This window comes from Stegastes partitus, unplaced genomic scaffold (genome assembly GCF_000690725.1).
Source record: "Stegastes partitus isolate 25-593 unplaced genomic scaffold, Stegastes_partitus-1.0.2 Scaffold1440, whole genome shotgun sequence".
NCBI lineage: Eukaryota > Metazoa > Chordata > Actinopteri > Pomacentridae > Stegastes > Stegastes partitus.
This window is the reverse complement of record NW_007579171.1, coordinates 30257-57585: the sequence shown is the minus strand read 5'-3', so window position 1 is coordinate 57585 and position 27329 is coordinate 30257. Positions and strand designations below refer to the sequence as shown.

General features: G+C 39.6%; 3 protein-coding genes across 4 annotated transcripts in view; 2 read left to right on the top strand and 1 right to left on the bottom strand.

Annotated features, from left to right (window-relative positions):
• Nucleotides 1-4911, top strand: part of cpne2 (copine II) — a 68410-nt gene extending 63499 nt beyond the window's left edge. The window contains exon 14 of the mRNA XM_008299638.1: nt 4804-4911. Within this exon, the coding sequence (XP_008297860.1) occupies nt 4804-4911 (108 nt within the window). The remainder of the gene's footprint in view (nt 1-4803) is intronic.
• A 9710-nt stretch (nt 4912-14621) lies between these two features.
• psme3ip1 (proteasome activator subunit 3 interacting protein 1) lies at nt 14622-23807 on the top strand. 2 transcript variants are annotated; one of them, XM_008299636.1, is made up of 8 exons: nt 14622-14691; nt 17556-17692; nt 17786-17884; nt 18757-18878; nt 20946-21088; nt 21456-21553; nt 22689-22895; nt 23394-23807. In XM_008299636.1, exons 2-8 carry the CDS (start codon nt 17566-17568, stop codon nt 23396-23398), a joined length of 801 nt encoding a protein of 266 aa, XP_008297858.1. In that variant the 5' UTR covers nt 14622-14691; nt 17556-17565; the 3' UTR covers nt 23399-23807. The 2 variants fall into 2 exon arrangements, with proteins under 2 accessions (XP_008297858.1, XP_008297857.1); XM_008299635.1 differs by lacking the exon at nt 23394-23807 and having other exon boundaries at nt 22689-23030.
• Nucleotides 23808-24608: 801 nt separating this feature from the next.
• Nucleotides 24609-26839, bottom strand: exosc6 (exosome component 6). The gene is made up of 2 exons (XM_008299633.1): nt 26528-26839; nt 24609-25284 (listed from the first exon to the last, which is right to left on the bottom strand). Exons 1-2 carry the CDS (start codon nt 26803-26805, stop codon nt 24738-24740), a joined length of 825 nt encoding a protein of 274 aa, XP_008297855.1. The 5' UTR covers nt 26806-26839; the 3' UTR covers nt 24609-24737.
• Nucleotides 26840-27329: the final 490 nt, after the last annotated feature.

The following is a 27329-nucleotide window of genomic DNA, read 5'->3' as shown; positions in this document are numbered from 1 at the left end:
CGTGTTAAAACTACAAACCGATTCTGAAGTAGAAGAATTCGTAAAAAGACAGGATTGGTTGCTTAGGTTTGTAATATATGAAACCGTGGTTGTCTGAGCCTGTCGTCATTATGACTGTATGTTTCCCTCACGATGTATATTCCCCAATATAAAAACATCATATTGATAGGTTAAAAAAGTTTTTAAAAATGTTAATTTTCACTGGAGGGGGTGTTTAAGAAGCTGAAATACACATACAAGTATTAATACTGCAGCACTTTGACTTTGTTGAAACATGAATATTCAGAACATACACAACCAGCTCTCGACATAAAAGAAAAGTTTGTGGTGAATCATCCACAAACCAAATGGTTCCCAGCGAAGTTTGATGTCTTCCAGTCGCCAAGCTAACGTGTCAACCTGTGATTTGTGGCGTCACTTTGACTCCATCTTAGGTTTGCAGGTTTACCTAATGACATGCTGTCACGCTGTCTGAATGCGAACGTGTTACTAAAATGGCAGCCTGTTGCCACTCAGGTTGCAGCTGAACGCACACACAGCACACAGTTTGCTTGGTGAGCGTGGCTGCTTGGTTATCTCAGACTCAACAGAGACACCGTGAGAGCGCGTTGGGTTGATAAGCACGCAGAGCATGTAAAAAAGTGTTAATGAGGGTTCGTACATGTGTGCTGCAGGTGAGCGCGCAGGTTAATTAGTGTGTGCACATTTTCAGACTGTCCACAGGAGCTCATTTAGTGCATTTTGGGGGTTTTTTGCCATGTTTTCATGTGTATATTTTGTCTGTGTGGGCAGCTGGTGGGCGAGCTGACTTCCTCTGTTGTGGGAGGAACAGACAGTGTTTGCTGGCCTCATTCCAGGTTGGTGGGAGATTGAAAGACAGCAAATGACTGAACACAGAGGAAGAGGGAGAAATGAGGCTGAGAAAATGTAGAAATTAGAGCGACCTGACATGATGAACGGTGCTGGGCACGCTAACTTTTACCGCAGATTGTTAGAAAGTTGGAATAGTTGGTGGTGGCTCTGAAATACTTTGAAAGTTAGTAGCTTTTGTTGCTCTAAAATCTATTCGCATGTAGAAATACGAGTCAAATTGTACCTAAAGTGCAAGTCATTCTGCAGCATAATCCATTTATAAATAATGTATTGAATTGCACTGAAGGTATTGATGCAGTAATATGTACATAAGGGGCAAATCAAGGCATTAACTGATCAGTATCACCATGAACCTTCAAGTGTGATCTTTTGTTTACATCCACTGTCAAGAAAATGTCCACATGGGAGAGCACAATTTGTGGCAGGATGCAAATTTTGGATGATTTTCTTAATACATGGAGCATTATCAATCACTAATTGATTAATTGGTAGAGCAAGTTGAGTATGATGTTGCTGATATTGCTGTTTTAGTCAACAGATGTATGATCTGGCCCACTCAGAAGTCTCTGTTTCACATGCTACTGGTAAATAGAAACACTTTTCTCGTCGATTTCAACTTGGCTCAATTGTATGAGCGCTGGCCAGAGGTCATTAAATGCCTCAGAATTCTTTGCCATGGTGGCCCGTTGGTATCTAAACTCCCAAAATACTTGTTTGCCAACACGGAGCTGCCTGCAGTGTAAGTGAAAACAACCACATGTTTAGTATCCAGGGAAATGGTATCTAATTGGATTGGCAGATACTAAATATTAAATGGCTCGGATCAGATTTGATTGAAACAGAAAAACCTGATTGCGACATCCTAATGGGTATATTAATGCAGCTGATGAATGTTTTTAAAGGTTATTTCTAGTCTGCTTGGTAGCTTGTAAATTTAAACGAAGGATGAATTCGGTCTTTATACATAATAAATCTTTATATGTTGATTTTTTTCTCTACTATTAATCTGAATTTGTAAAGTCAATAGTAAATAAAGTCATGAGATGAATTTCATCTAGCAAAAAGTTTGTTTCGGTCAGATTTGTAGTAGATTAAAAGTATAAACAAAATGGAGTTATTTAAGTAAAGTACAAGTACTTTTAAGTTGTAATTCAGACAGGACTTGAGGTGTTATTTTCCACCACTGATTAGAAAGTACTGCATGTGCTGTAGTCAGAACCTGCTTTGAAGACTAATTTATGAGACCAAACACAGTGTAAGTAAGTAAAACTTCATTTTTTCAGCTCTTTTTAAAACCAAGGTTAAATGCATCACTCTTACAAAGAAAACAATAAAAAGCTTCTGAATCCATAGTTCAATCAAAACACAAGGAAAATTGTTAATGCAAATGAGAACAGCCAGTTTGTATCAGTAAAACAACCTTGGGAACAAATTGTTTGAAGACGAGATTTAAAACACAGAGTTTTCTGATCTATAATCTTGGAGCAAGAAGCACAGCCGCCTTGAGCCGCCTGAAACACCAGGAGCCCTATTTCTCATTAATGCTTTGAAAGAAACTCGATTCATTTTGTTTTCAATCCTAAATTTAGCAGGAAGCCAGAGTGAAGGCAGCATTAGGTTGATACGGGAACTCTGTGGAGTCTTAATTAGTAATCATGCAGCAGACGTTTGAGCTAATGTCACAGTGCAACAGCTTATTTGCCTTTAAGAAGACAGAGCATTTCAAAAGTGAAGACATGAGAAGACAAAGCAATGAATAATTTGTTTTAGCTGTTCAAAAGATAAGAAGGGACAAAGGTATCAGCTGAAAAAATGAGACTGAATAACTGATTGGAGCTGTTTCTGGAAACCAACTTTGAGTGAGAAACATTGAAGTGCTGTTGATATTTTTTTTCAAGGGATGGTTCAACTCGCTGTGACGGATTGTAGGATGCTCTAAGCCATCTGGACATAAAAGTTATTAAGACTTGTATGCAGAGGATTTGAAAGTTCGCCTGATTTCATAAATACATGGACATAGCAGCAATGGAAGATGCAGCAAAACTTCCAGATAATGTTTTTTTTTAAAGGGAACAATACTGCAGAAAAGGGAGAATTTAAATGTTCCCAGGATTGAGCCTTGAGGAACACCACGGGTCAGCGAGTCATAAATATTTATTAGAGATTATAACTAGACTGAAAGTTTGACTGGTCAATAAATTTTCTATCTTATTTTATAGCTTCTGTTTTCTGGTTTTGAAATCTGGTTGCAGAGATTTGCCGCAATTCAGACACAAGAGCAAAGAAGCTGAAGTATTATAAGTCAGGGTCATAACTTGTATTTCAGTGTAAGTGCCATTACTTACTTCATGTTCAGGCTAGCCTCTGCTCCTCTAGCTCCTGTAAGTCAATGCAGTTGCTCATTGAGCCTTTCTTTAGCTGTCTATCTCTACATGTTCGCACTGGGCAGTTCTCTCTAGCTGATGGGATATACTCTTTAATAATGACCAATAAAAAGCAGAAAAATTAAAAAAGTGACAATATTAGATTGTTATATTGTTGGTTTTTTTGAACTGTTATGTCGGCTTTCATGTCAGTCTGCCTCATCAAGCTCGGCAGTATTATGTTTTCAACTTGCCTGTCCAAAAATAGGCTTTAAAAAAAGATAGATGCAGCCACCATGACATTAGTGGTTGGTTTACAGACTTCTGTTTTGAAGTTTTTGGGTTAGCGTTTGGCTGCTGCCATCTTGCTCTTTTGACACTAAATGTAACAAGCCTGAAAACCCAGGTAGACTATGCAGGTGACCTGTCAATCTTAAGGTCATCCTGCCCTAAGATATACCCTGCTTTATTGTTTATTTTAGTGTAAACAGGACCATAATTTACTAAATGAACGCTGTGCTGTTTTGAATAAGATTTGTAACTAGCGATTGAGACCATGAACTCATTAGGAAAAGCTCAGTGAGGTAACAGATGAAGGAAGATGTGGTACATTTTCTCATAGACTTCTATACAATCAGACTTCTTTTTGCAACCAGAGGAGTCGCCCCCTGCTGGCTGTTAGAAAGAATGCAAGTCACTTTCACTTGAGTTTCTTCCAGCTTGGCACAAATGGTTACTTTGACTCAAGGATGAACTCATTAGATTTTGGTTCACTGAATTCACTGTGGCCTAAAAACGCATTTTTTGACATTCTTTTTCTGAATTCATGATAATTATGACAACATCTCACACACGTAGGAAACAATAATGACCACCACAACTTAAGACCACAAGGGCAGACTGTGACTGAACGTCACATTTGGCCAGATACTGAATTGGTGACACTAATCTTCAGTGTCCATCTTTTAACTGCTGTTAAGATCTTCTGTGCTGATGGGTTGAGGATGTGTGTGAAGCATCCATGTTTTTGTAGCTACTTTGCAACAACATCCACATTTGAAGCACCGCCTACTGTCATGGCTACAAGTTTGTGTTCTATCAGAATCAGCTTTATTTGCCAATCACTTGAACACATACAAGGAATTTTTTTATTGTTTCTGTGGATGAACTTATAAAGTAAACTACAGCTTGACTGGTTTGTGTTGTGCAACTGCAAGAATTGGTGCAAATGACAGTAGGATTTTAGATAAGGTTGTCTTAAGCTGTAGCAGAACCTGGAAGTTCCTGTTTCACTTCCACTGTCTGTTCATCCACTTTGAGTTGTAATGAGGCTCTGTGCAGGCCAGTGAAGCTGTTCCACACCAAACTGGGAAACCACTTTTATGACTTTGTGCACAAAGTTGAAATAGCAAATGGCTTTTCCAAAACACTGCACAGATATGAGTGTTGTACAGGAAAAGTCATTTACATCAAGAGCCCCATCCGAAGTATCCTGACCTTCTCAAACCCTTAAGTGTTTTTGTTTTTGTAGAGGTTAATGTTCAATTTCGTTCTCTTTCTCTGCCAGGCACCCAAGGAGACCCTTGCCAAGTCAGTCCTGGCCGAGCTGCCTCAGCAGGTCACCCAGTACTTTAAACAGCGGAATGTACCGCCGGCCAACCCGGCGCCGGAGTGAGACGGACGCAAGCCCAACATGCTGTACAACAGCTCGACGAAACCTCTCTTCTCGATAAACAGAATGAAAGTGTGTATGTCAGCTGTGAACAAATATAAGTTGTGGACGTTAAAAAAAATTAAAAATAAAATCAAACATTGAAGACATTCCTGCTGTTACATTTGCAAAAAATTTACTGGTTAAAGAATGTTTGGTCAGTATCTAGTGTGAATCCATCAGAAGTGATATTCTTTGTTTCAGATCTCTGATGGTGAAGAACCTTGCATGTGTAAAGTGTCCAAATGATATGCAGGTAAAAACGCTGGCCATTATTAGACGGATGAAAAACGATTCACCGAGATGTAGGTTTTTTTATTTTGCTTTTTGCATGTGTATGTGTCTTGTGATTGATACCATGTGATACATACAACTCCCTTGTGCAAAGTCCTTTCTAAGCTGAGCTGTATCAGTGGTTGATTCCTCTCCCGTTGTTGTATGGATCCTTTTCGAGGTAGCAGATCAGATGAAAGATGTTTGTGCTCGTGTGTGGTGGTCTCACAGACTCAGCAGAGCACTTTTTTCTTCGCCCCATCACCAGAGGGAGGTTTTTATTTAGAAGGTTTGATCAGTAGTTCATGTGAGAGGCGGGTTTAATGCTCCGCTGTGTTATCGAAGAGGAAGGAATCAGAGAAATATGGGGTTATAATGGCAGCTGTAGCACTAACACAGAATAGATGTATGATACTGTGGGGACTCATTAAACTGTTAAATATGGGGCCATTTTGCTAGCTTTTGCAAAATCCTTGTATTTCTTATGACTTCAGTTCACCCTGCATGTCGCCAATATCTACTTACTGTTTACAAACTGATGCTGATCGACACAAACGCATGATGTTTTTATTTTTTCCAATTTATGTATTTATCAGATTCTGTAAATATTTTATGAGATTCTGTTGAAAGCAAAGGAAGTATTACAAGAAAAAGAAAGACGTTTCAACAGAGGCTGTTACTGTCAGAGTTTTACAGAGCGGAAGCAGAGAAGTTTCTGATATGCATATATATCGAATGTATATTTCTATGATGCCGTTTGTGTTACGATAAGCCAATGTTTCTGCCATGTTTTTAAATGTACTTTTTATGCAGTGCTGAATTGTGTAATTAAACTACCATGTGTATTGCTGTGCATCTTTGTATTAAATGTGTTCACCATTCATTTTTTTAAAGTTGTGTCTGTGTCCACACTCAGGTTAATAAACGGAAGGAAATGTCACGCGACCTCCGTGTCTCTGTGAACGTTAGATCAGCACCGAAAAGAGACACAAAATAACTAGAAAAAGCCACAAAACTACTACAAAGCAACATGAAATGATCATAAAGAGACACAAACCAACTACAGAGGTTAAAAAATGACCACAGCGGAATGCAAATCTATTGCAAAGACATGAAACACACCTACAAAGTGACTAGAAAGAGATGCAAATTGGCCACAAAGAGGAGATAAATTGCTACAAAGATGTGAGACGAGAGAGATGCAAAACAAGCAAAAAGAAAAACTGAACACCTAAATAAGAGACAAAATACCGCCAGAGAGCTATGAAATGGCTGCAACAATATGCAATGCGGAGAAAATTAAATGACTACGGAGATGCAAACTGACTACAAAGGAATGCAAAAGGAGGACAAAAGATGTTAAACTATTCCAAAGAGATGCAAAATGAGTGGAGTGATGCGAAGCAGCCACAAAGAGATTCTAAGTGATTTCAAAGAGATGCAAAATGATTACAAAGAGACTCCAAGGTTCCAAATCTGCCCATGTATTAGAGAGGAGATTGTTGTATAGAAACAGAATTGTGGGTGGTGAAAAAGACACTTCTGTAGCAGCAGATCTGTCTTTAACTCCACATGACTCACCTCTGATTTTTTTTCCTGCTGGTTTTGCTTGGACTGAACAGATAATGAATTACAGCCTGCCGCTACCAGTTAAAAAAGACTCAGCAGTGAATTCACAAAGCACTGCATCGGAGAAACACACAAAGAAAATATAACAATTCCTACAAATATTCTTACAACCACACAATCATCCTACAACCTTTGTCTGTGGATTTCTTGTGGTTTAGTGCTGCTGCCTTTGGCACAAACCGCCTTGAACACACTGTAATGATTGCCAGATTAAGAAATGTGACTGCTGGGGGACAGATTTTCATCTTGTGTTTGGTACGCTTCGAGACTCAAATCCCCTACTGATATTTTCTTTGTGTATGTTAGTTATATTATTTGTTGTCATGGCAACTCCCTTCACAGCTACAACAGCGATGCTGAGCTTCATCTGTCAGTTAAACCCAGAAAGCTGCCTTAATGATGTCGGTGAACTCACCACAGACAAACCCAAACGCTCGTTACCGATCATGAACACAAGATAAAATTATCTCACTGTCTCATCTTCACACTGTGTTTACAGAGGCTTTGAGTCAGCCTCATACCTCCAGCAACACACACTTGGAGAAACATTTCATCCACTGATAGAGAACGACAAACACTGGACTGCTCAGGTGGTTTAATCGCACTGGGAGGCTTTACATTCTGATGTGATCTCACCTTGACCGCCATCCTGTTTTTCTCTCTCACATGAGTTAATTAAGCTCCAGATGCGCAGATCTCCTGCCAAGGTCTAAATGAGGACTGAATATACAACCCAGAATCCAATTACCTGAATTACTTTTGATGTAGTCCAATTTTACACATTAGTTTCATTGCCCATGTTGGTCTGGCTCTGAGCTGCAGTAGATGTGCAATCAGAGTTATAAAGAACTGTCTTTAGCAACAGATGGTATATGACCCCCATAGAGCTCTGATCTCAACATTTTGGGATCAGTCTGGGATTATATAAGGAGACAGAAAAAAACAGGCAATATGGATTTGGTGGAAAATGAAGTTACTACTCTGGTTTTCTGTAGTTCCTGTCACTTTCTCAAAGCATTTAAATGCACCATTGTATGTCTTTAACTTTGTGTCTTCTCTCACAGAACCTCTCTACAGGGATTTCTGGTTCTGGAGCTGATCTGCAGCTACTGGACCCACCAACCTGTCCAGTCTTTATTGTTCTCTTGTTTGCTGTTAGTCTCTGATTTGCTTTTTTCCCCCCTTCTCTTCCCCCTCACCCTAACTGGTTGAGGCAGACAACTGTTCTCCCTGAACCTGCTGAAGGCCTGTTCATTGTGATTTGTTGGGTTTTTCATGTATAATTTTGTAGGATCTTAACTTCAATTTCTTAATTTAGTCGGGTAATTTGTTGGAGTTCTTAATATTGTAGGTTCTTAATCCTAACATTTAGGTTTATCAAGTTAATTTGTGTTATATATAATATTTTAGGACTCAATATTTAAACCCGTTAACCAGCAAGCAGGGAATGTTCACACTGGCTAATGCTATCTACAAGTTGTGTTTTAAAGAAAACGTTAATCTATGTTCAAAGAATGTTTTAAAGGTATTTCTCATTCGAATAATGTTCCTTTGATGTTAAAAGTGAATTCGGATGTAATGTTTTCATTGCAAGATTCCTGTTGGAGGATGTTGTCAGATTATATTACATAGAAACAAAAGAATATCCTAAATCTAACATTCAGAAAATGTTTTCAAGATGTTATTAAGGCCTCAGATGACAGAATTTTGAAAAATCAAAATGTTCCTGTAATGTGACATAACAACAACAGCAGAACATTTTGCCTGCAATATTCTGACAATGTTTTGGGGATGTTGTTGAGGTAACACCTTATAAAACGTTCTTCCTTCACAATGTTACATGATAACAAAGGAAGAGCATTCTCAATGCAACATTTGGAAAAGGTTTTTAGAAGAACATCTGTAGAAAACTTTGTTCTCGGAACTGAAGAAACTCTCCTCTGAAAACATCACTACAACTTTTTCTAGAACCTTTTTATAACAAACTAAATCTCGCTGGAAAGATATATTTATATAACACCAAACATAGTCTTTATCGAAAAGCACTTTGGCTCAGCAGCTGTTGGATTAAATGTGACATATAAATAACAGTGACTGGAGCTGACCTAACAAAGATATAAAAACTATTTATTGTCATTATTGTCAAGCATTGCATAAGCACTCTAACTTTGCTTTTAGTGCCTTCAGTTTTTGCACAGAACATTGTTCCATGCATTTCAGATTAGTAGGTTTTTGCAGTGACAGGCTTCATCCTCCATCTTCATTTTTCAAACTGCTGGAACAGTGTTATTTTTGCTGATTTTCTTCCAGATTCCAAATTCACAGGTTTGTTCCTTCACATTCATCAGTGTCCAAGTTGGTAAAAAAGATTCCACAGGAACACAAGTCTAATGTTTTTAGCCAAGCTAGAGGCACAGCTTTAACGGTGACCAAATATCTACAAAACCAGTTAATTCCTGTCAGCCTCAGATGGAATGTTTAGCTATGCACGCCTACCAAACCCAGCCAGAGAACATGGCAACTTAAAATCTGCTTATTATCAGTACTGCCAGTGCAAACATGTTTGGCATTAGCTGCTCCCAGCAAAAAACAACCAACGCTGTGCCTGAACTGCCAGCAGCTGAGTTGCTGTTAATGTATTCAGTAAGTTTGGTTGCAGAAGAAGAATGTATGAAATAAAAAATCCAATTCCATTTGGATGCATCTTCTTAACTATTCGCCAAGAATCCAATAATGTAGCTGCGACAATGATTAAGTTTTGAACTAATAAAGTCCAGGGGTTTATAAATGAAACAAAATGAACTGATTAATATTGACATTAGTAGGTGCCACACTTAAATAAAGACATTGCCAGCGAAAAACTGAGGCAGAAAAGACACAAATTGGTGCAAAAAATAAATAAAAAAATACCAGAATGGAGGAAATAAAGTGTCTGATGCTCAGAATTTCACTTGATGTGTCCACCCCTTCCAGTGTTTCATGGAGTTGAAACAGTCCCCATTTGGTTTGTTTTATTGATTGATTTAACAGCACCCATAAGCTCCGTTCTCCTTTTAGTTTCTCTTACACATTTAGTTTTGTCAGATACCCAAGCTCCATTGTCACTGAATGACTTTATTTGACCAAAAAAAAGTCCAGTGTAATGTTGATTCGCTCTCCCGGACCAGCTGGTTTGTAACAATAATGCTGACCTGAAGCACTCCTAAATAACGTTACATCTCTGACACATACATGGCGGCCCCTTCAGGAGACAACGGCAGTGAACGTTTAGTGTCTTATCCCAGACGTGCATTCCACAAAACTTGCTGGTTGAATAATCCTGAAGAAACACTCTCTCATCTTGCCTGTCCTACTGTTTATGTACAGCAAAATGACAATATACTTGATTTGATATTCCATCATTCCTGCTTCAGTTACTTTTTAAATGATCCTACAAGCTATTAAAGTGTTTACTTATCCTGTGGTTTCCATCTAAGAGTGGCAGCCTGCTACCCCGAGATTAATCTAAGGGATCACAACACGACTGTGATAAGGATTTCTGACAGCTCTCTCTAACTTTAGCTTTTTTTTCTTGTTAGATCTTTACCTTTTCAGGCCTCCAAATCTGAAAATGAAACATCTCGAGCAGGGAAAACTTGATGTAATGAAGTGGTATTTGGTGGTGCTTGATATAAAAAAAAAGGTTAAATCTCTGCAGCATACATATTTCTTTCCTTTCACTGCACCAGTAGCTGAATTATTCTACAGCTATACACCAGTCAGCCACATCATTAAACCTTGGGTGCTGGCATTTGTGTGGATGTTGCTTTGACATGAACCACCTAACTAAATGCTGTTGCAGACCAAAGACACAATGGCACCAGCAGCAGCCTCCCCCAGCAGGACACTGTGGCCTGCTGGACAGCTCGAGGAACACGACCAAGAGCCTAGGGTGTTCACCTGGCCTCCAAACTCCCCAGATTGCAATCTGATTGAGCATCTGCAGGATGCACTGGAACAAGCCTGATCTATGGACACCTCAACTCGCAGCTTAGGCAACCCAGAAGATCTGTGGCCAATGTGCCGGTAAAACTGAGGTCCTGTTATATTAGACAGGTGGCTTTAGTGCAGTGGCTAATCAAAGATATTTAGAATCCCTGGTTGGCCAATTTTGCCACCTTTGGATTGGCCTGATTTACTAGATGTAGGGCATAAGACGGCCTTTTTTTTCTTGCACATGTCACATGGCTTTCTTCTTCCTTCTGCTATCTGCATGTTACTGTTTTCAAAACCCCCTTCACTATGAGAAACAACAACTTCTGAGCAGCAACCTATTTGCATCGAGCAGTCAGACAGGCCTGCTTGGTTCTTTCGGTGAATTAATAATTTTAATGACAGTTCTCACCTTCCTGTGTGCAAATTTTCTACTGAAATAACTTACTATTTTGCAGGGGCACCAACACTGCATCCTGGGCTTAACACCATGATTGTGACTGGTTTAAAGAAATATAAAACAAGTTTGCACTTTTTTTTTTGTAGCAGAATGATAACAAAGTGCGACCAGACCATCCTCCAGCGCTGGTGCAGCCCTAACAAGATAGATTTAGCTACGCAAGACTGTTCTTGGACGGACGCAGGCTAGCTGTTCCCCTGCTGCCCGGAAGTCCCGGCTAAACTAAGTTTTAAAACTAAATAATGCAACCATACTTCTGCCTGCTACCTCCAGTGGCCCCAGACAACAGACCAAATGACTGGGTGCTCAGTCAGCCCTGCAAAGTGTTTTAGTGTCCTTCAGCTCGGTGTTTTGATTTTACGACGTGTAACTTTAAAATTGTGGTTCAGGCACTAATGGACAAGCCGACAAGATTAAGAACTAGCTGGGAAAAGTAATGAAGCATTTAGCAGCTAATACACAGAAAAACAGAACCAAACTTAAATCTGGCTGTTTGGTAAGTAACTGTGCTGCCCTCAAGTGGCTACAAAGGGGAAAAAAAAGGTTGTTGCAGGTTAAAAGGATGTGTAGCTAATAAATGTTCCCGAGATGGGTCGCTGGTTCGACCCTGAAAGTTTAAGTAACGCCTCCTATTCAGGCTCTCTGCGGATGCCTGCTGCGACTGAACAGCGTTAAGGTGAATAAACCATAATGGAGCCTTGGAGAGGGAACAAAGAGCCAGACTGAGGGCAGGTAGAACAGTAGCAGTCCATTCTACATGTTCTGGGCTCCCTTCGGGGGGGGGGAGCCGTTACATCTCTCCATCTGGAAAAAGCGACACAGTTCAGAGAGACTAAGAAAAGCGTTCAGGCAGAGAGCAGAGTGAAGGGAACGAGGGTGACACAGATAAAGACTCTAAAACAAGAACGAAAGAGTTGGACAGAACTCAGGAGACATGAAACAGGGTCGAGATGTAGAGACAGAAGAACTTGCATGAGGAGATGCTCACATAATCACGATGTTTAAGACAAAGAGGACAGCTGATGTATATGAAAACAGACAGAGAGTTTTTACAGTGTTGACTGAGCTCTGCACCTGTGTGTTTGTGTTCAAAGCGGACAATGACTGCTTTAAATCCTCACCGTATAGCTACCAGCCTATGATACAGTTTCCACGACAACCCATTCTCTTCATCATCCACAGCAAAACCTGTCTGTCTGCAAAGACAAAGAGAGAGGGACTGAGAGGAGCAGACCAACAGCACAGAGAGCAAAAGTTACAATTTCTGACAAAGGCGCGGATAAAACGAGATGGGATTCAGTGATTAGAACAGGCTGCTTACAGACCTCTAAAAAACTCCCCACATCTAAGATTTGTTCTGCAAGTGCAGGCACTGATAGCTCCGGTTGGAGGAACAGTCGACCAATCAGTGTTTAGTAAGTGAGGCGTATTGCTAGATACTGAGCTAGTAGAGTTAGACCGATAAATCAGACAACTGGCTGATACTACCTTATTGCAGATACAGTATCTCGGTCAGAAAAACAAACCTAATCTAAGGGATCTGAGACAAGATTGGATATTTTGTTCCATTTATCTGGATTTGATAAACTTATCAATATTGATCTCAAAAACACGATATTGTTTGGACTGGTGGAAAAGATCTACACAGCTATTTAAGATAAATAATAGATTCATCACTTGTATGCTCCTAGCAAGCAGCTTGCAGCATCAGGCTCAACAAAAATGAAGATAAATAACTTTGCATTTCAGATGAAAGTGCAACATCTTTACTGTGTATTGACAGACTGGTTAGTGTGTTGCACAACGCTGGTTTTGCACGTGGTGATGTGTAGAAAGTGTGCATTTAATGTATGCACCATGCAGACCCAGCAGGAGCTTTACTACGCCAGTCCCTGCCAGCACACATAAAGCTGCTTATCATACATGAACCAGGAGATTAACAGCATGCAAGTCCTGCTGCAGTTATGTTGTAGTTATATTCAAGTACTACAGATTGGGCTGAAACAAACAGTGATGTTACTCGACTAACTCGCTCGTACTGACTCTTATTTTTGTCAACTGAGGCACCAGTTACATGTAAACAGTGACCTGAACACCACAGAGTGAAGACAGATTTGAACATTTGTAAACTTGTCCTTTAATATATAGCTGAATGGAGTTTTCCTTAATCCAGGCATGACAGGAGCTCATCCTTGTACTTCGGGCGCCATCTTGTGATCAACTTTAGGAACAGCTTGAACATTTTTAACAGCAAGTTTTCTTGTGTTCTCCACACACGTACACATAGATTCATTAAAATGCAAAAAATGAAGTTGACAAGGTGCTCTTGCCAGGAAGAGTGATTACTTGCAATTGTATATATTGATGCTGTTATATCCATGTATCACTTTGTAGAGCATTAAACTTTCTTAATTTATTAATATAGTATGTTTTTGGTTAATTTATTTTTTAATTAGTCAGGTAGTTTGGTGGAGTATATATTATTGTAGCCTTAACCAGATTTTTTATATTTATAGCTTTAATGTTTAAAATTACATTTTTGTTTTATATAATATTCTATATTCTTAACCTAATACTGTAATCAGTCAGGGCAGTTTTGTGTTATGTATCACACTGTAGAGTCTGTAGAGAAACTTGTGTAATAAACTATACTGTAGGGTTTAGCCATAAAATTTATGTTTTAAGTACGGTTACTTTATTTTATGTATATTAGTGTAGGTTCTCAACCTTAATATTTAAACTAATCAGGTGAATTTCTGCAATATAAGTTATTATAGGGTCTTAACCTTAGTATTTAATTTATTCAGTTAAATATATATTTTGTATAACACAGCTGAGTCTCATATAATATTGTACAGTCTTAACCTTAATATCTAAATTAGACAGGCAAATGTGTCATGCAAATAACACGGTAGAGTTTTAGCTTTAATATTTCAATTAGTCAGGTACATTTGTGTTGTAGAGGATGTATGGTTTTAATATTTTGTATTTATTATATCTACAATATATAGGCTATTATTGTAGGGTCTATCTAAATGAGTATGGTAAATTTATATAATTATTAATCTTCTACTGTTTTATCCTAATTTTGAATTTAGTTTGGTAAATTTGTGCAATTAATATTGTAAGGTATCACCCTAATGTTTAATTTAAACACATTTCTCCCATACATATTATTGTAGGAGCTTAAGCTTATTATCTAAATTGGCCAGTAAAATTAGTATTTTATATAATATTGTGGGTTTTTGAGTTTATTCTAAATAGTAAGGAGTCTCTGCTGTGTTCTGCTGCAGAAAACAGGGTAGGAACTAAAAGTCGCACGCCGTTATATCGTAACGAGCCGTTTTTACGGTGACACCAAACGTCATTGATTTGGAGCTGTGATATATCATCGACTGGCCTGGAGCTCGGTGAGTTTACGCCACAAAGCGCGTTATTAAGTGCGATTTGGAGCATTGATGAACCGAAACTTACGTCTGCTCGCTTGTGCATCTGAAAGCATTGATTTTCCGACATGACACGACGTCCTGTCGCCGACGGCGCTGATGGCAGCATTTTAAAGCTAACGATGCTAACGCTAGCCGAGGGGGTTGCAGCACAACAAGGCATTTCCAGCTCCGATATCTCAACGAAAACAACACAAAGCCAGTGACTCTGACTGTTATATTACAAATGAGTAGCCTGGTTGTATTTGTGTATCATTTGCTTCCTTAAAATGTGAACTTTCTGCAGCGGTGTCCTGGTTGATGGTGAGTGAATCAACAGGGCCGACAGACTGTAAACTAACAGGTCGGTTAACGGAGGCAGCAGAACCGGACGGTGTTTATCAGGGACACCAGATGGAGAACACCACTCACATTGGGGTGGGACAGTGTCTTGGTATTTGTTGTTGTCAGCCTATTTCTCTGCAGGAAAACAACCATTTTTGGGGGTTATTCTCTCTTGTTATTTACTTATACTGGCAACAGTGCAATATAGAAGCACATGAAAACTCATATACAGTAAATTAAGCTTTTTTTTTAATTCAACCCTAGATTGATTAAAACCTTTAACACTTGCGAAAGTTGTGCTTTTTAATTTGCTCATAGATTATTTGTGCTTAAATTACTTGGGATTAAAATAAGACTCTGATGTCAAAAGTGTCCTCGTTCTGCTCAGGACTTCTACATGATTGAGACATGACACTGTTTCCATCAGGCGTTTTGTTTCTTTGTTTTGGCTGCAGGTTCTGGCTCTGTCTTGTATTATTCAGAAGTTTGTATCACTTATTTCCAAAGCTTTTCAAAGTAGGTTTCATCTCTGGAGTCTAAAACAGTCCGTGCAAGACTTTCAACCATATCCTCAGCTCAACCCAAATCATGCACATTTTAACTAATAAAATCATGTAACAACAGATTCGTTATTTGCATATTAAGAAGATGCATGTCAATAGACTTTCCAGTGACAATAATATGAAATCTTCGAATTGCGGTATAGACATGTTCTGATTGGAGGCTGCAAGGTGGAACAGTGGTTTGCACTGTTGCCTCGCAGCAACAGGGTTTGCGTCCCGGTGAGGACGCCCAGGATCTTTCTGCGTGGAGTTTGCATGTTCTCCCTGTGCAGCGTGGGTTCTCTCCGGGTTCTCCAGCTTCCACCCACACGGTCCAAAAACATGTTGAGGTTAATTGGTGATTGTAAATTGTCCGTAGGTGTGAATGTGAGTGTGCTTGGTTGTCTGTCTCTAAGTGTAGCCCTGTGATAGACTGGTGACCTGTCCAGGGTGTTCCCTGCCTTCACCCTGAGTCAGCTGGGATAGGCTCCAGCCCCCCATGACAGTAGTGAGGATTAAGCGTTGTATAGATAATGGATGGATGGACATGTTCTGATTGGTCATTTTCGGGTTAAAGCACATGGATGTGCTGTTAAAATATACCTTTTTGGGAATAACAGCCTTAAAGAAATTGTTCCACAAATGAGTTCTGCAAGAAAAATAGTGGCTGAACATAACTTCTGTTCTGTGAGTCTGTATATAGCAATCTAATGGGCTTCATTATTTCACATGTAGAGTGATCAGACTTTATTCTGTGGTGGCTGTGGCCGTCCTGATCCACCGCTTGGCTTCACCTCTGGTTGAGTAGACTTTGTGTTTGCTTGGTTATAGTTTAACTCAGCTATTTTTGTTGTCGGAAAGCTGTTTATTTAATGTTGCCACAAGAACGAGCCAAACCCTTGGAGGTTCTTATAGTTGTTTAGGCCTCATTTTATAAGATAATGTTATTACCATATTAACTTCTAAAAAAAACAATTAATGCCGTTGTGATGTGTTGTTCAACTTGTTTGCATTTGTTAAGTATGTTTGATAAATAGATTTTTAACAAAAACACACAGTGAGCACCTACTGTAACTCCACCATGCACGATGTTATACAGCAGTGTGGACCTAATCTTTTATCAAAGATGTGTTTGTGTGAATGTCTCTCCTCATGCATCTCTTCTCTGTTTTCATATTTTCTCAAAATGACTACAATCAAGTGTTTCAGCAGACATAGTGAAACATTTGTGACTGAACACTTCAGGGTTGTGACTTTGGTTCATCCGTTGTAACTGACTGGTTGTGCAGTACATGAGCAAGCAAGTGCCATAATTTAAATTCTACTAGGAGCAGTTTTATGAGTCTACATGCTGCTGAAGTAATTATGGATGCATTTTAGAAACTATCTTAAGAGAAACTGAATCAAGTCCAGTTGCTACGATTAAACTACGAGTGTAACCATGAGCTGGATGACTGACAATCTTCACAGACATATCTTAAGAGACTGTTAGATTGAACAAGTTTTCTGTGTAAATCTGTGATAATGCCGCTGTTGTGTTTTGATGATTGAAATATCACATATAAACAGATTTATTTATTTTGGGAACCTTAGTGAAATGAAGACAAATAAGCATTGCATGTATTGAACTGATGCATCAGTGGATTGTGGTTTTGGATTGTTGTATGCAATTAACTATGGCTTTGTACAGATGTCAGCAGCAATCATTATGAAGTGTTTTTTTCTCAGGGAACACAAGCTGATATTTTTGGGACTGCATATTTTTTGTGGGGTTGCATAAAAGAAGAATAACTTGAATCCATGAACTCTCAGTGTGAGTCGACAGAGGAAAAGCCAACAGCCGTAGACGTAGCAGTCAGTAAGCACCCAGTAGAAATGCAATGCTTCCAGTGTTGAGCAGGGGGGGGGAACGTTTTTGGAACGATACTCAGAGGTAAAGTGTCTCTGTATGTTTGCATTTAGGGCGGTTGCAATGGCGGGGGGAGAAACAGCAGGCGTCGACCTCAGCAGGAAGTTTGTGTCTGAAACGGAGCTTGATGAGAGGAGAAAGAAGAGACAGGAGGAATGGGAGAAAGTGAGGAAACCTGACGATCCTGAGGGTAAGAACATGTAAATGTATACACACCGAACCCTCTGAACTGTACACAGGTGTGTGTATAACCACATACGATGTGTGTTTGTGTTTTCCTCAGAGGCCCCAGAGGAAGAGTACGACCCACGTTCCCTGTTTGAGCGACTGCAGGAGCAGAAAGACAAGAAACAAGAGGAATATGAGGAACAATTTAAATTCAGTGGGTCTTTGTCTCTGCTTTTTTTCTTCATCTGTTTTGCCATCTTGGTTTGAACTCGTGTTTTCCCTTTATAGCAAGTGTAGCTCCTGCTTTTGACTTAAAGAGATATGCATGAGATGAAAGGATGCATCTAACAAATCAATACTGTTTTACCATACAGTCCACCAGATTTACACACCAAGGTCAGTGTACTCGTTATGGTTAGTCCTATAAAACCCTTGAGGAAACCTGCAGAAATACCCTTGATGGCTTCACGTTGAGCCTGTGAGACTGTAAATCTTCAACAGGAAAGCTGCATTTCAAACGGCAGGTTTTGAATTTAATGAGGCTGGAACTATTGCTGAATATCACTGCCTCATTCCTTCCAGTGTAAGTTCCTAACTGGGTGCAAATGCTAAAAACCCTCCCCAGGCTTCCTTTTGGGTTGAGTCAACAGACTTTCTATTTAGCCAAATTGGTTGGACTCATGAAGGGAAGTGAGGAAGTAATTCAACCATAAGGTGCATCTAATTCTCATAAATGAAGTGTTTGGATAGCTTTCCCTCCTGAAAGACGTTCCCTCAGTTGCAGGGAAATATGGAATCCAACATCTCCTCTCCTGCTTTGTTTTTTATTCTGTCTCAGGTTTTATTAAATAGATTATTTGGACAGAAGTTCATTCAGTTCAAGCATTCATAAATTTAGACGTTTTTTTTTCATCTTTAGATAATATCTGATTTTAGGTGGTGTTTGATTTCAGTGTTTTCTTTTTAGCTGAAGGTCACTGGCGTGTGTGTGTGTGTGTGGTTCTGAAGCAGACTGCCACGGTTTGTTTTCTGAGAAGTGCAGTCACTCCTGTGCCATGTGTTGAGCGCATGTTTCCATGGTGACAGGGAACATGGTGAGGGGATTGGACGAAGATGAGACCAGTTTCTTGGACGAGGTCTCCCGGCAACAGAGTCTGGTTGAGAAGCAACGCAGGGATGAGGAGAAGCAGGAGTTGTTGGAATATAGAATATCCTTTATCGTGTGTTTGTGTCTGCAAAAAAAAAAACATTTTAATTAGCTGCTGTCGCTCTGAGATTGTTTACATTCTTTCATCCTCTTTTGTAATGAGCGATTATACAGATTTAAAATAAGCACTAACACATGAGATAGAGTTGGAATTCATTTGTCTTTTTGTGAAAAGGCAGTTTGAATAGACAAGTCATAAAAGCAAACATGGAAAATAGAGTAACAGTTCATGTCAATGATAAACTAATATTTCTAAGAATTTATAGCAGTTCTAAAGTTTATTTGATATGAAAATAGGGCTGCCAGTAATGATTATTTTCATTGTTTATGACTTTGTCCATTTTTTTCTAGATGAATTAATCAGAAGCAGTTTTATTGCGAAGTAGGTTTTCTCATATAAAGAATTTGACTTGTTTTAGTGCATGACGTTAAACACTAACTAGTGAAACGTGTAAAAAAAAAAAAGAAAAAGCATGTAAGTCAGTTGACAGTAAATGCTATTATGTTATTTGAAAAGACAAATATGGACCAAGTGTAGTAAATCCATGAACTAAAAGTAATAAAAGTAACAAATACTAGTGTACAGGAATGTGCAAATTAATCACCTGAGACTGTGCAAGGCCACACAGTGTTTAATATAAACAACTTGAAATGTGCAAAAGGATAATAATAATTCTAGTAAATAATCAGTTGTTTGGTCTATAACATGTCAAAACGTTGTGAATAATGTCAATCAGTGTTTCCCGAGGACTGAGATGACATCCTCATATGTCAAAGATATTCAGTTTATTGTCATAGAGGAATAAAGAAACCAGAAAATATTGAAATTAAGAAAGCTGGAATTTGGAGCATTTTGACTTTTGGTCGATTAATTGATTATCAAAATAGCGAAAGGTTATTTTAAGTTATTGGTTAAAGTTCGTCAGCTGTCCTTCAGTTATTATCAGGAGTTGCTGTGCAACGAAAATGAAAATAATGCGTCTAATTCTAATAGAAGTCATGCGTTTAGAACAGACCACCTAATTTATAAACAGAACTCTTGTAGTTGACTGTCACTGAAACTGTTTCATGTCCTTGATACACGTTTGACTTCCTGTCCAGTAGCTTCTTCTGTCACTCCATCTTTTGTCTGCATGTAGACAGTAGGTTGTCGTGGAAACTATCAGTGACTAGTAGCTACGATTTCAAACGCACAGATGCAGAAATTAAAGTCACAGTTAAATTAAATACAATTTTTTAAAGTTTTAAAACAGTTGATCAGTTTTCTCTTATTACATGTTAAATATATGTCAAACTTTTTGGATTATTTTTATATTCAGATTTCTTCTTGTAAAGCAGGTGAGTCATCCTGCACCTCCTCGGGGCAGTTACATAAAATTATCCAATCAAATATGATTTAGGGCGACTCGCCGACTCCATCCAACATGTGAAACCTCGCTTTGATCGCTCGATGGTGGGCAGCTGGCGGAGCAGCGTCGCAGTAGGAAGTGTGGGTTTGAATTTCATCTGCTAAAACTAAAAACAAAGAACAAGGTTGAGGTGTGATTTATTCCTGCAACCACCTCCTCCTGGTTTAGCAGCACAGGTGAGGGTGTGTGTGGAGGCTAACAGCTAGTCCTCTGCATCTCTCCCCAGTTCAGTGTCACGGAAATTACACCTGCAGACAAAATTCCACTTGTGATTAAACTCTTCCCAGGTATTACGTTTAAATTGGAAATGTTTCATGAAGATAAAGCTGCAAAAAGTTGTTCTGCTGCAGCTTTCATGAAGTGAAAACTCTGTCATATGTACCTAATGCCCAGTTTTGTATCTAAAGTTCACCACTCCATGTTTTTAGTGTACCTCTCTGTCCATGTAGCTCTATCTCTGCATCTTGACCCTATTTTGTATTTCCTGCGCTCTGTCCAACTAGTTTCTTATTCAAGGCTCACCTAAAGTCACCCTGTTGCCCTCAGTCGGCCTCTCTGCCCGACTGCTTTTGTGCCACCCCCTGAAGGGATCAATCCAACTCTTTGTTCCCTCTGCGGCGCTCCATAATGGTTTATTCACCTTAACACTGTACCGTCACAGCGCTCTAGTGAAGCAAGCATCTGAAAAAGAAAGTCGTCGAGAGCCTGAAAAGAAGGCGGCACCGAAGCATGCAGGAGCGGAGCAAAGGACCAGCCACCTGTCGCAGGCCCATTTATTAGCTGGAGCTGTCAAGAGACGCAGGTATACATACAGATACGCAACTAACGTGCTTTTTGGCTACTTGGGGCAGAGCAACATGATCATCTTAGCATGTTAGCCTTTTTACCCACAAGACCTTTATCGTGCATTTGGAGTCAAGATTGTGTCCATCTGATGAAGTTCATCCAATTATCTTTTGTATTTCTCTCTACCACCTCCTGAGGCATGTTAGCTGTTAAATGTGCCACTGTTGTCACCTGCTAGTTGTTAAAGTTGCCATTTAAGTGACTGAATCAAAGACACAAAAAGACTTGAGGGGCTCTTAATCAGTCTGACTAATCGCTACTTTGAAACTATTAATTAGACCAGCTTTAAATCTTCTTCACAATCTCTTCATTCTCTCACTCAGTTCGTCACAGTCTTCGGACAGCAGTAAGAAACAGAAGGTGGAAATCACGACAGCAGCAGCAGCAGCAGCAGCGACAGGAAACGGAGACAGACACACAGGTGGGCTGCAGTCTGTGTGTGGCTGGCTGGGCCAGAGAACGGCATTCATGCTCAGCTCATATTCAGCTTTTTACCGTCTACATGCATAGCTGGAGTTGCATTTATAATCGGAAAGCAGACATCATTCTACAACTTTTTTGTTTGCTGCTTGATCCAAAAAGAAAATGGGTGTTCTTTACTAATTTACAAGAGAAGTCTAATTGACAGAACATAATTTCTTCAGATTTAAAAGATTCACCTTTTTTTTTTTACCTAGTTTACAAGACACTGATTTTGTTTACATGCAGGCTCCACATGTGCACAGAAATATGAGCGAGGACAAGAAGAGAAACACTGAAAAAGGAGATTTGCTTGCAAAAAAATTGTCTCATGGTTGTTGCTGCTACACAAGACAATGACTTAAAAAACAAAACAAGTTCAACCATTTAAATCAGCACCACAAAGACACCATAAAGGTTTTTTTTTAATATTATGCAGACCAACCTGATCCTAAATCAAGAGCTGGCTTTACTCTTTTCTCCCAGCAAGTCACTACCCAAGTTGAAATGTCATGTTTTTGTTCATTATTTTTTTAATTGGTTTTTGTTTCGGCCACTTCCCACAATCTAAAAAACTCATTGTTGTTGCCTTTTAAGTTCAGAAAGGAAAGAGTTTTGCATCTTGCCTGTTTACAAACCCAGTGCAACTTATTAATTTGTTTAGTATTCACTTTCCATTTGTAGAATGTGTGGCTTTACAGGTGTTAAGTAATAGCTAGATCACCAGTTAACTGTGTATAATAGTAGTTTGGTGATAAGCTGGTAGAGCACAGAGCTCTTCCTGCTAGAAACAAGTGTAGGCCATAAATCTGAAACAATGCGGGAGCTGGGTGATAATTATCTGGAGGATTTTTAACTTTACAGATTGACTAGTTAGACGTAAATCTTTAACTAGTCATTTAAGGTCAGTAGGATTGCTCAGTAACTTTTTATTTTCTAGGTGACTCCTTCCATCTTGTGCTCTACTACTGCATATGCAAACGCCCTTTAATTTCCATGTTCATTCCACTGAAATAATACAAACTGAAGCCTGGAATATTGCCAGCACGTGTCTGCAGGAGCAGTCTGTGGGTCTTACAGTATGTTGTGCTGTTCAGAGCAGGAGGGCGGAGCAGGAGGAGGGTCAGGGGGAGCTGAAGATCGACAAACAGTCCCCGGCCTGACATCCAAGACGCCCTCGGCCCCCCTGAGCTCCAGTCAGGGTGTGTTACACCTTCCGTCAGCAGCCGTGTGCGTCGGAGTTTTACCGGGACTCTGGGTTTATTCCGGCAGCAGCGACTCTGACAGCAGCTCGGACAGCGAAGGTAGCGTGGACGCAATTATGTCGCCGTACCCCCGGCACAACAGGGCCTACAGATAGACACACAGCAGCACCCACACACACACACACACACACACACTGCAGAATGTTTGCAAGCCTTCAGAACGGCTTGCAACAGTCAGAAAAGGTAGCCTCACACAAGATAGACACACAGACAGACTACAGGTCATACATACATACATACATACAAACACACACACATGCAACAGAAGTTAACATCATGTTCGTCGTACATTTGCAACACACACACACATTTAGCAGACATCTTCAGTATTCCTGTTGTTTTCACAGCTGTGAGTTAAACTGTTGCTCTTTGTCACCAGACAAAGTTCAGCCCAGTAATACAATCCTATGAAACGGTTCAAACTGATTTAAACTCTATTCTGAACTAAATCTGTGCATCTATTTGTGGTTTTTTGCTATTGTGGCACTCAAACATGACACCTCCACCCTTCCTTTCCCTCAATCGCATCTCACGCAGTTTAAGCCGAGCAACCAATCCCGCACTGCCTACCCCGACGACATCCTGCCCCCCCTACACTCCCCTCCCAACCCAAGCCACAGCGACTGCAAGCTGTGCTATTGGCTGAGGGAACAGTGATTGACAGCTGTGGAGCAAGGAAGAGACTGCTTTAGACTGTCACATGACTCACATCTTGTTAGCTATCAGCAGAGGAGCGAGAGCGGGACACGCTCGCCTCCCTCTGGGTTAAATGCCGAGTCTGACTGGTTTGAAAAGTAATGTTTTAATTTGTGTGATGTAAAGTGTTTTTTCTCATCTGTAGTCAAATCATTCTGGAAAGATGCTGGACTGTTTGCTGCTGTCTCGGGCGCTGGAGCGTTGATTTGTTGGTCAAAGTCTGAGCAGAATGAAATAAAGAGCGTGCCCTTGTTCTGTGTGTTTAATGTGGGATTTGTGTGGATGTGGCAGAATACAGTAATGTTCCTGTGTACTGTAATAAATTATTGTACACAGGAATGTCTTTTATACAATAATGTGTGAATCATAAGTGAGCAACTGAGTGGTTCTTTCTGTTCTGGGTTTTTCCTTTCTTTTCAAGAATTTGAGAACTCACAAGGTAAAAGTCTTCCCTATTTCACAAGAAATGTAGACAAGTGTTAGAAATATTTATCCCCACAATGCCACAATCCCATATTTGTGTGGTTCCACTGGAGGATTATTTTATAGGTGGCTCAGTAAATTAAAAGTTTGTGACATTTCTAAACCTCAGCTAAATCAGTTTTATGTTAAAACCGTAGACGGGGTGACCTCTAGTGGTATTAAAGTTACTTACAGGTCAAACTAAGTTTGTTCTAAACTACAGGCATAGTTTACTGCAGATTCAGGCCACTTCATTTTGTTTCAGGCTGCAATTTTTTAAACCACTCCCTGACCAATTTGCAGCAGAAAGCACCCAAGTGACCAAATCTACTAGGGATTAACAAATACATGATTTATATCAGGCCAAAGAAGCCAAAGAAATGGATTGAATTTAGTCATGTTGCACTTTTAGGTCGCCTGATGCCTCAGTAGTCACATTCAGGAATTATCCCAGATGATCATTGTTAAATCGTATCTTAAAAATGACCTGCATTTTCTTTTTCAAGTGAATTAGAAGCTTTAAGCTGCAAATGTAGACTTAAGCATATAAGTGCATTGTTAAAATATTTAATAAGAACACAAATCAGTCTTGCATTAGAAAATCAGTCAACATTTTAATTTACAGAGCGTAATAGCAAACATAAAAAAATAGGTCATGTTGGAAAATTAAGAGCTGGAATTCATAAGCAGGAAAAACTATTAAGTGAATAGTTATTGTGTCTCTCAGCTCTCTGATGGTGGCGGAGCTGCTTTGCGTACAGCCTTGGCCAGAGCTTGTTGAATGACTGGGTACAGTTTATAGCATCCCTCAATGCAGGTCCGAACTCCAGCAGTCAGAATCTCTTCAGTCATTTCTCCGTCTGACTGCAGCCCAGAGATCTGGTTGAGGCTGGGGAGGAACGCGACAGTCAGACCTCCCTGGTTCTCGCTGCTGGCCGAGCTGCTGTAGTTTTCCTCCATGTAAGAAGGGTCGACCACATAAGAGGCTCCGTCCTGGCGGATAGAACATCCCAGCACCAGGTCGTACATTTCAATCCCCGCGTCTGCAAGCGCTAGAGAGGCGCATGTGATGGCGTGGGCCAGGACTGAACCGCTGTTCTCCAGAACCATCACGTTGACCTCGATCTGACTGCGGGGGTATTTGTGGAGGCACACAGCAGGCTGCAGACTCTCATGAAGCATCAGGGAGAAGTCCTTGTCCTGGCTCCCCTGGATCCAGGAGCCCCTCTCTGGGCAGGAGAACGGAGCAAAGCGCATGTCTGTAGTCAGTCTGGAGACACAGAGAAAGACAGCGGTGTTCGTCTTCTTCAGCTCTTTATGTAGTAATTGTCACAAGCATGAGTGTGCACTTAAAGGACAAACACATAGAGACTTGAGGGTAACTTCCAGCTGAGCTCAATTTACTGACTTGCAGGATTCAACATGTTAATAAGTAGTACACATATTAGCAATGTTACACAATCTATGGTTATGAGAGGTTTAAAAAAAAAAATGCAATTTAGTGGTGACTCAGAATATTAAGACTACAATGTCCCATTTTTTTTCTTATTCGCTTTATTTGTCTTTGATCAGCATTTAACAGTTCAAAATTTTGTGACAGTTGTTCCATCTTATGTGCCATTTAAAACATAATAATTCCATGTTTGACATGTACATGTAGTTTATATGTTTAAGTTCCCAACCTGTATTTAGAGTACAGAGCAGTTAGTGTTTTGATGGACCATCAAATGTTCTGAATCTATTTCACAATAAATATTGAACTGAAGCTTTAAAAAGGGTTTATAGAAATGGCAATATCTGTTGGAAAAAAGATACTTCCCCCAGATCGTTCAGCCCTAATAGTGTCTAACAGTGTGTATGGCTATAACAGCAGGCCATGAGTAGAATATTAAATTATTAAGTTGACAAAAAGTAAATTAACTTTGGTCATGCTGGGTCTTATTTATGAAAAAGGTTGAAAATTTCACCTTGAGCAATATTTCTGCATTTAAATGTATCAATCTATTACTACTATATAGGTTCAAGATGCAAGTTTCATTCTGTCTTTCCACATTTTTGAACAACTGTTCACGATATTCAAAGACAACCCATTACTTGAAGCTGCAACATTTAATTAAACAGTTAAGTAGCTGTCAAATATTGAATCGATCATCAACTATTTTGACCGTCCATTAATGGGTTTAGGTAGCTCTCTCAATAAAAAGGTCAAAATCGTCTGATTCCACCTTCTTAAATGTGAATATTTTCTGGTTTATTTATTCCTCTGTGAGAGTAAACAGACGACTTTGGGGTTGTTGACGAAGCAGGGCACTTGTCAACATTTTATAGCCTAAAAAAACAATCAATCAATCAATCATTATTATTTCGACAAAATTGATCGATTGTTTTTTGCAGCACTGCTATGAACAATGCCAGTCATGCAAGACCAAGTTGGTTGAATTCACATTCACTTATATTTTTGTTTCTATTTTGTTGTAGATCAATAAATACGATCACATTTATCCTCTACATACCTTCCACATTTCATATCTGTCTCATCTTTCCGCTCCGTTTCTCTGGGGCCGTAAACGCAGCACATCAGCTTGGTGTTTCCAGCCTCGATGTACGCGGAGCCTTTAGCTTGGCTCACCAGGCCGCAGCGCACAAACACCGGCCGGACGTCCACCTGGTCCCGCTGCCGACCATCCGCTCTGGGCCCGGAAGAAGGGAGCACCGCCACCGGTCTGCCCAGAAACAGAGACGGGCTCTGAGACACTTCTGGGCCGCGTACACGTTTGGTGTCAACCGGCATGTTGCACAGAAATGAAATGAACTGACCAGCATGTAAAACCGGTCCCACACGAAATCTGTTCCCCCTTGAAACACAGCCAGGAGGGAAGTGTTCCGCCAATGCCTGACGCTGGAGGAAATGACATCACTAACGCAAAATCTTAACTGTGCGGTAATATTTCATCATTATTGTTTTTACTTTGTAAAATCACAAATCTGTAGTAAATTCTTACAGAATTGGTGCCACATCTCCAAAACCCAAACAATCAAACTATAACAATTAGATAACTGTTATATTAAAAAATGAAAACAACACAAACAAACAAAAACAAACAAAAAACATCTTAGCCACGAATATTATGCGACGAAAAAGTTGAATAAGCTCAGTCTAAAAAAATACTTAAAGAATATTATCTAAACCATGGTATTTAGGAATATAATGTAATACGAAATATACATTTATAAATTTAAAATTTCTTCTAATTTTCTATCAACTTTCATGACTTACATTGTAAAACAAACATACAGGGAGCACAGATGATAACG